This window comes from Eucalyptus grandis, chromosome 5 (assembly GCF_016545825.1).
Source record: "Eucalyptus grandis isolate ANBG69807.140 chromosome 5, ASM1654582v1, whole genome shotgun sequence".
NCBI classification, from domain to species: domain Eukaryota; kingdom Viridiplantae; phylum Streptophyta; class Magnoliopsida; order Myrtales; family Myrtaceae; genus Eucalyptus; species Eucalyptus grandis.
This window is the reverse complement of record NC_052616.1, coordinates 55,235,700-55,244,622: the sequence shown is the minus strand read 5'-3', so window position 1 is coordinate 55,244,622 and position 8,923 is coordinate 55,235,700. Positions and strand designations below refer to the sequence as shown.

At 39.7% G+C, this 8,923-nt stretch overlaps 2 protein-coding genes across 2 annotated transcripts; both read right to left on the bottom strand.

Moving 5' to 3' along the window:
- Positions 1 to 1,864: 1,864 nt before the first annotated feature.
- Positions 1,865 to 3,436, bottom strand: LOC104445464 (cysteine-rich receptor-like protein kinase 26). The gene is made up of 5 exons (XM_039312354.1): positions 3,316 to 3,436; positions 2,958 to 3,168; positions 2,629 to 2,866; positions 2,389 to 2,539; positions 1,865 to 2,309 (listed from the first exon to the last, which is right to left on the bottom strand). The coding sequence occupies exons 1-5, from the start codon at positions 3,316 to 3,318 to the stop codon at positions 2,007 to 2,009; spliced, it is 906 nt and encodes a 301-aa protein (XP_039168288.1). The 5' UTR covers positions 3,319 to 3,436; the 3' UTR covers positions 1,865 to 2,006.
- A 195-nt stretch (positions 3,437 to 3,631) lies between these two features.
- LOC104447072 (cysteine-rich receptor-like protein kinase 29) lies at positions 3,632 to 5,370 on the bottom strand. The gene is made up of 2 exons (XM_039313913.1): positions 4,551 to 5,370; positions 3,632 to 3,834 (listed from the first exon to the last, which is right to left on the bottom strand). The coding sequence occupies exons 1-2, from the start codon at positions 5,350 to 5,352 to the stop codon at positions 3,632 to 3,634; spliced, it is 1,005 nt and encodes a 334-aa protein (XP_039169847.1). The 5' UTR covers positions 5,353 to 5,370.
- Positions 5,371 to 8,923: the final 3,553 nt, after the last annotated feature.

The window sequence follows — 8,923 nt, the reverse complement described above, 5'->3', positions numbered from 1 at the left end:
TCCTTCCCTCCTTTTAATTTCTCTCTCTTATTCTCTATTTCTCGAGTGTGCTCTCAGCCGCACTCTCCTTTTCCCTTTTTATTTCATTTTTCTTTTTCTTTTTTTTGGGCCCCACGCATGTCGACCAAGCAAAATAAAAATGCAACTTTTGCACATAATCCAAGGAATCATTAAGCAATATGAGGCGTCGTAAGAAGATATGATGTTGCCAAGCTGAAGTGACATCTTGTATTAATAATCTCTTGGATAAATTACAATCAATAAATATTTTCAAATGAGGAAATTATCTAAAATGTCATAAACCTATAGTAATTTTACCAATCCAAACTTAAACCTTTTAATGGTGCCAATTGGATTTTAAACATTTTCATATTTTACTAATTGAGTTTCTTTAGGCAATTTTTGCCGAAATAACTAATGTAAATGTTGGCCGTCCTACTTAATATAGCACGCATTGAAGTGGATAATTTTTAATAATATCTTTAAAAATCAAGTTTTTTTGGATTACTTTTTGAATTTTTTCTTTTATGCTCTCTCTTTCTTTTTTCTTTTTTCTTTTTTTACAATTCTAACCGGTAAGGGCTGGATGACTTCACCTCGATCTTGGCGAGAGCGTGGAGGCCCTCGCCTTTGGCTCGTAAGGGTTGCGATGCCTTCTCCCCCCAACAAAAAAGAAAAAAGAAAAAGCCTAGGCAAGGGTTTGGCCTTGTGGATTGTGATGGTTGATTGATGACCTCCCTAGCTAGAGTTCTAAAAAGAAAAGAAAAGAAAAGAAAATGAATAAAAATAAAAATTAAAGTAAGTCAATAAAAATTAAAAAAATATTAAAATATTATTAAAATTTATCTATGTTAATGCCGATTATGTCACATAGAAGGATTGGCATCCATGTTAGTGATTTCTAGCTAAATTCTCTTGATAGGCAAAACGTGAAAATGTTTAAAACTCAATTGACACAATTAAAATTTTTTTGATTGAATTGGTAAAAATTTAATAGGTTTGGAACTTTTTGGATAACTTTCCCTTTCAAAAGTCCTAATAAAACTTCTATCACAAGTCTAGTACTTAGAATCTCATTCTTGTTGCAGCAAGCTTAATTTAATGAGTCGATCAATTGAAAAAACCAAAAAATGGACCGACGCAAATAACATTTATTGAAGAGTCAAATGCACCACTTATGGGAGACGTATCAGTCGTGACATCATTGCTTAAATACCTAAGTTTTATATCAATAAATGAAATATTTAGATCTGAAAATTAGATATGCTTGACGGGAAGAAAATACTGCGGTCAAACTATACATAACACTGCATATGGGAACACGGGGGTTCGCATTGGTCTTTTCTCACCTAACCCATAAAATATGTCGGTAAACTATAATGTATTGCGGCTATAGTCGGATGCACCACGAGAGTAAATGACCTGCCTAGTTTCTGTAATACACGGGATGGGAAGTCAACAAATTCAATTCATGAAACTTACGTGTATAAGAAAATGGGTAAATAGATGATAAGATGAAAGTGGTTAACTATATAAAAAATCATTCAACTGGTGGAACCAATTTGACTAAGTAGATAATTGGAGACAAATTCTCATTATTATCTTGGCAGCTATAAACATTCTGTGTGTCTTATATATCTGTTTAAATCAAACTACTGACATGGAGCTCACCTAAAATCACGCCTAAAATGACCTAGTCCAACACGAATTCTGTAAGAGCAAGCTATTCTAGGCTCTAGCTGCGCTTATCTTAACACAAGTAGTGTCAGACATGACTTTTTGTGAGTAACCTTCACTTCCAACATCCTATGAATCTGGATGTAATCCCAAGCAGTGAAGCCATATAAATCCTAAATAATCTAAGGAAGAAGTAAATCATGATAATGTAATTTGATGATCTGAAAACCATGACAAACACAAAAAGTAATGTGCAGGGCACACTGATCTCCCATTTTCTAAGGCTACCGTGGGTACAGCTCAGTCATAGAAGCCTCATTTTTCGAGAACTAGTTCGATTTTCTTCTTGATTCCTCGACCTCAGACACTCTTAAATTGTAATCTTGCATGGATGGCATATCAGATTCGACGCTGCTGTGTAAGTAGAATGTGGGTCTCGATGGCACTTGGAGAGTGACCGAGTGGCTGTTAAGCATGAGAAGGACCGAGGCCATTGTTGGCCGGCTAATCATATTTTCTTGGACACATAATAGACCAATGTGGATGCACCTCGCAATTTCAATACTTGAACCAGAAATTATAGAGGGATCGATAATGTTTGATAATGATCCTTCCCTCCAATTCTTCCATATCTGCAAACATTTGACAAACATTGAGTAGATTGATCTCTAGAATATTATGTGAAATGAGAAGGTATGTTCTTATACTCACATAGCTTATAAGGACTTCCATGTTATCGCCCATGCGGAAAAGAGTGTTCCTTTGACCACTCACAATCTCCAAAACAAGCACTCCAAAACTGAACACATCTGACTTCATTGAGAAAGTTCCGTGCATCGCATACTCTGGCGCCATATATCCACTATCCATCACAATAAGTCCACCTTATTAGCTCTAAAGTTTGCTTTTCTCTTTTGATAAGCATTAGCTCTAGGAGATTGTGTCACTTACTAGGTCCCCACGATTCGGTTTGTCTTGGCCCGAGTTTGATCCAACTCGAACAGCCTTGCCATACCAAAATCTGATATCTTTGGATTCATTCTTGAGTCTAACAAAACGTTGCTGGCTTTGAGGTCCCAATGGATGATACGAAGTTGAGATTCTTCATGTAGATAAAGCATCCCTCGGGCAATGCCCATTATTATCTTGTGACGCGTATCCCAGTTGAGATTTGCACGCTTCAAGGGATCTACGCATTTTGGTGGAATTGTATTCTATAAGATGTCTTTTACTCATTTTGTGAGGATATGATTTCATGAATGACAACCTAAGAAACATACCAAATATGAACTGATCAAGGCTCGAATTGGGCACAAACTCGTAAATGAGAAGCCGTTCAACTCCTTCCAGACAGAAACCTAGGAGCCTGACCAAGTTCCTATGTTGTAGCTTGGCTAGTAACATGAACTCGTTCTTGAACTCAACTTCCCCTTGGCTAGAATTCTGTGATAACCGTTTCACCGCGATTTCTTGTCCGTTGGAGAGCTGACCCTGAAATTTCACCAAATTAGATCTTTGTGAGTAACAATTGGTACATTGAAGCATTTCTAGGAGTATCAAATTGGTATCATCTTTGACTATTTGGTTGCTTGAATTTTGAATACAATAGAGTAGAGGATGTGCTTGCTTAATTATTACCATGTAGACAGCACCAAAACCGCCTTGTCCAAGCTTCCTGGAGTCAGAGAAGTTATCCGTTGCCGCTTTGATAATGCTGAAATCAAATTGCAGTGACTCAACCGTGCTAATTTCATGCACAACTTCACCTAGAAAGACAAAAACGCTGTCATTTAGAGATCATTATCTTTTCATAGTTTTCATAGAGAAAGTTTCACAAACTTTTAGTTAATGTAAAGCCTAAACCTTTTAACCTTTATAAAGTTTTTGGCCTAATTGTCGAAAGCAATGCAGCTCTTGCTACTTTGTATGTGCAAAAGCATAGTCATTAGTCAACTTAATTATTTTCATAATCTTTTTTAACCTCATGAACAGTCGTTGTTCCAAAGCAAAAGGATAAACACTCGCCTTCAACACTTTCTCTGGGCTGCTTCTTCCTATTCACATTCAGGAGCACGATGACAATGCTGATGATAAGTAGTGCAGAAATACTTGTGATGACCACAATGATCCCAGTCCTCGTCGAATTGCTCTTTCCAACTGCAAGAGCAAAGGCACATTACGTTTATGATCATTGCTTGCTGCTTACTATGTGAAAAATACATCACGCGATTCTCTGATAACTCAGGGGAAAGTGTTTCGGATTTATGGATTTTGTCATCCTACCAATTTTCATTTAATAAGATTCGGAATATATCACATTTCCCTAAATTTTTAAGTTTTCGCGGATGCCTTTTTGACCTCAATTTCATTATTTTCATCAATTTCTTATGAAAATCAGGGTAAAGATGGTAAAATGGTTTACAGAAACAGAGTGGGGCAAGGAATATCCAATGCAAGTTTGCAAAATTTTTGCAGAGTTATTAGAAGCTCCCAATGTGCACATATAGGACCAATATATACATGCAGATCACGGCTATGGATCGTAACCCTAGCTCGATTTAGATCTCTGTCTCTCCCTTAGATGACATGACTGTGATAGTTGACTAGTATCCATGTAGATGCATCAATGATTAAACATATATTCTTCTGCCAAAAATAAGGATCAACCCGTACTTTCTGCCAAAAAGCATTTAAAAATTACATGATCTACTGAGCATATATTAATAAAAAGAATCTTGTGGTTTAACAGAGCATGTAGATTAAGCTATATGAAGAATTTGATTGGGTGAATCTCACGCGAAACCTGCATATTTTTATAGGAAAGAAAAGACTGAAACGCCGTGTACGTAACTCCCGAACAAGAGCCAACCTACCTGATGGTGGAGGCATTGCATCTCCATCCTGCGATGGTGGTGGCGGAGGCAGCGGAGGTGGCTCACTTACTGGGTCGAAGAACCGATGATTGGTCTCGTACAGGATCAGGCAACTTGGCACCATGAACCGTCCTCCTTTGTGCCTGACACAGCAGCCCCTGATCTCCTCGACGCCTACAACCAAGCAGTCGCTGCATTGCTGCTCCGTCAAGTCTGGTGTGCACTGCACCAACGCATAGATCATGTCAGGCCTCACTGATTCGTTCCCTGATGCGTACTTTCTCAATGAGCCACCACGCGCCGCCTCAGCCAACAGACCGTTCAGGAGCTTCCTCATTGCTGCGTCGTATGTGTCTGGGCTCGAGACGTTGTCAGTGGTGCTTGCCAGGTAGGAGGGTCGTGTCACAACTACACCAAAGAACGAGGCGTCCGAGTACCGAATGATGCAGTTCCCGGTGTAGAGGAGTGCCTCCTTTTGTAGGGGGCAGAGGCGGCGCATGTCGGAGGCCAAGTCATCGAGGCAGGCGCGGCAGCTCAAGGTGGTTAAGTCACCGCGACAGAGGCCAAAGAGATAGAGGGTTTGGGAGGCGCCGGAGATGGCAGCAGAGGCATTGAAGAAGCCGTAGGAGAGGGACGAGGAGTTGGTGGTGGAGATGGAGGAGACGAGGGTGGTGAGGGTGGTTTGGTAGGTGCTGTTGGCAGTGAAGTTGCCGGTCGAACCACAGTAGGTCGCCGGGAATTGGGCGTTTATGGTGGAAGCAAACATGAGAAGAAGCAAGAGGAGGAGATTTGGAGGATCCATTTTTTTCTCTTTGGGTGTCTCGGGTGTCTCTTTGAGAGACCCGACATAAACGCAGGATTTAATCTTAAGAAATTAAATATGTTGAAATATCTAATGAAAATTTATCACGTCATCAATAACTCAGCCAAATATATATATATATATATACACACACCCCACATCAAAGAGACACCCGAGACACCAAAAAAAAAAAAAAAGAGAGAAGAAAAATGGAACGTCCAAGTCTCCTCTCCTCTCCTCGCTTCTTTCTCACCTTTACCAAACTGTTGCAGAGTGGGTGCAGAGAAGAAAAATAAATACTGACTCCTTTTTCTGCAAGTATGAAAAGACGACCGGCGATTTCCAAGCCATGACCAACTGGAGTCTCGACGAAGCATCGACTCTAATGGAAAGGCAAGGTCTCCGTTGTACGGAATCTCGGTCTTCCGCAATTATAGTAAAAAAGCGTTGACGCCTTCTGCCGAGTCCGTCTATTGCTCCGCAATTGCCAAGGAATGTGGAATCTTTACTAGTGAAACCATGACTAACAATATGATGTTTTTCAACAGATGATTAACTAGATGTCAAAGGAAATTTGTTCATCTCCTTGTGATTTTTAGTTTCAAGTTTCGTTTAGAGCACTCCAAGAATAAAATGTCGAATGCATCAATTGACGTGGAGAGTGTATCCTAAAGATCGCACGGGGAAGTGAATTACTTGAAATGTGCAAATGTTGATCCGAGCTGATCCAAACTTCACTTGCCCAGCTATACCAAAAAAATAGTTCAAAAATAATGTTGACACGACATTTTTTATATTACTTTGTTCGGTCACAGGAAACTTCCATTTAAGTCTCCTATTCCATAATTTAAAATTAGAAGCCTAGTGTGTAGTGCTAATGGGAATGGGAGAATCTGATATGGTACACGGAGGACGACCAAAAGGTCTCTTGAGCAATGGCTCAACATAAAATATTTCGGAAATGAGAAAGAAAGAACTTGCAAACTGATCTATTGCTAATGAAGAGATGAACTGTAGTTTGATCTCCTAAGCGGAAGATTGACTCCAAATTTCGATTCCGGATTGACTATTAACCCCTAATGATAAAAGTTCAGGGTTAAGGTACCGCTATATATGTAATCTTTGAGATGCGGATTTGTTTTGTGTCTAAGACGATTTTTCCATATATTTAAGGGATAAGTGCTACATAAGTCCTAAAACTTGTCACGAAAATGCAATTGAGTTCTAAAACTTGCAAAAAGTGCAATCAAGTCCTAAAACTTGTCAAATTGTTTCAATCGAGTCTTAAAGTTAACACCGTTAGCCCTTTTAATAGAAAATGTTGACGTGGCTTTTTAAATAATTTTTCATTTTTTCAAATGGCTTTTAAATTATTTTTTATTCAATTTTAAAAAAATAGATATAAAAATTAAAAAGAATAGAAAATTTATTTTTTAAAATTGTTAAAAAAAAAGAAAAATAAAATAAAGCAGCTCCTCCCCTATCGCCACCGATCGCCGGAGGGGCCAGCGACCGTCGCCGGCCTTGGAAGTGGTGGCTAGGCCTCGCCCGGCTAGGGCGAGGGCTAGCAACCCCTGCCAAGCTCGGGCGAGGGTGCCCAAATCTGGGCACGGCCCTGGGGGGTGGGTCGCCATCGCCGGCTTCGCGCCCTGGGGGCCGACGATTGTTGCCCTCCTTGGGCGATGCCTCGTCAGCCCTTGCTCGAGGCCGGCGAGGCTCACCAGATCTTAGCAAGGGTCAGTGACCACTCGCCCAGCCATCGCCCCTTGCGAGGGCTGGCATGCCTAGATCTAGGCACCCTCGCCCGAGCTTGGCGAGGGTCACCGGCCCTCGCCCGGCCGGGCGAGGGCCCGCCACCCGTGCCAGAGCCGATGACGGTCGTCGGCTCCTTTGGTGAGGTTGCCATTTTTTTTTTTGAATTGTTTTCTTTTTTAAATAAATTTTCACTTTTCTTTTTTTATTTTTAAATCTAATTTAAATAAAAAAAATTTAAAAAGCCACATGGAAAATAAAAATTATTTTTAAATGCCATGTTAGCATTTTCCGTTAAAAAAGTCGACGACATTAACTTTAGGACTCGATTGAAACAATTTGACAAGTTTTAGGATTTCAATTGCACTTTTTGCAAGTTTTAGGACTCAATTGCATTTTCGTGACAAGTTTTAGGACTTCTGTAATGCTTATTCCTATATTTAATGGAGGTCATAGATCCTGTGAAATTATTTTTCAAGTTTGAGCTGTGTACACTAGTCTCACTTTGTAATTTGAATCAAATTTGGATTCTGGGGGTGGCCAGAGACGGCGGATGTGAGAGGCCAAGACATTGACGCAGGCACGACAGCTCACAGCGATCAGGTCACCGCGGCAGAGGCCAAAATCATGGAGGGTTTGGGAGGCGCTAGAGATGGCAACTGAGGCATTGAAGAAGCCTTAGGAGAGGGACGAGGAGTTGGTGGTGGAGATGGAGGAGAGGAGGCTTGTGAGGGCGCTTTGGTAGGTGCCGTTGGCGGTGAAGTTACCGATCAAACCACAGTAGGTCGCTGGAAATTGGGAGTTTATGATGGAAGTAAGTAGGATAAGAAGCAAGAGAAGGAGATTTGGAGGATCCATTTTTTTTTTCAGTGTTTCAGGTCTCTCTTTGATGTAAGGATTACTCAATAGGCTCGAGCCCTAGATAATATAAATACCATGATGGATAGGGTGCAAAATAAAACGTGTTGATTAATTTTATATAGGGGCGGTCATCATGCTTGGCACGCGAGGCCTTATACATTTTAAGTTTCGGTGCATATTATTTTAAAAGATATTTAAAAAATCTTTTATACTTTTCTATTTGGATCGACATCTTAGTTAAATGTTTAAAAGTTGTAAAGAACTTGAGTTTTAAATTAACATTGATATAAGAATTCGTTCGAAATCACAAAAAGTTACATCTTGCAAAACCTGAAAGAATCAAAGGCTAGAGCCATCACCCACCTCACTAATTTTGGCCTAAAAGATCCATTACCGGGTTGGGTGGAATTGAAAAGGGTAGCCATAATACCATTCTAAAGAGCATTTAATGACCTAAAGAATTTGAATTTAGTTAATATGAAACCACACCAAATAAACAAAGAATTTAATCCTAAGAAAGTATCTGACTAAAAAAAACTTAAGAAAGTAAATTTGTTGAAATATCTAATGAAAATTTACCAAGTCATCAATGCCTCAGTGAAAAGAAAAAAAGAAAAATGACATCAACATGGATTGCCAAAGTTTTGCAACACGACAGAGCTGTCGTGTTTCTCAATGGGCAAAGTTTGAGTCTCGGAAAAGCAATGACTCCTTTTTTTGAATTCGTCTTTTGCAAGTATAAAAGAAAAGCAAAGGAAACCGGCGATTTCCAAGCAACGTGGGATTCGAGTCTCAAAGAAGCATTGACTCCTTTCACCCAGTAGAAAAGCGGAGAGAATGACGATTTCCAACCAAAGTGGAATCTTTGCTAAAGGTGATGTTTTTCTCAATAGATGATGGCAAGGAAATATACTCATCTTCTTGCAATTTTAGTTTCTTGTGTTATTGAGAGCACTTC

Coding starts and splice junctions, on each gene's coding strand:
- LOC104447072 (XM_039313913.1), bottom strand. CDS start 5,352: ATGGATCCTCCAAATCTCCTCCTCTTGCTTCTTCTCATGTTTGCTTCC. Junction 3,835..4,550: donor TGCAATGCCTCCACCATCAG/GTAGGTTGGCTC, acceptor TTGCTCTTGCAG/TTGGAAAGAGCAATTCGACG.
- LOC104445464 (XM_039312354.1), bottom strand. Junction 2,867..2,957: donor CCTTGATCAGTTCATATTTG/GTATGTTTCTTA, acceptor CAAAATGCGTAG/ATCCCTTGAAGCGTGCAAAT. Junction 2,540..2,628: donor AACCGAATCGTGGGGACCTA/GTAAGTGACACA, acceptor TGTGATGGATAG/TGGATATATGGCGCCAGAGT.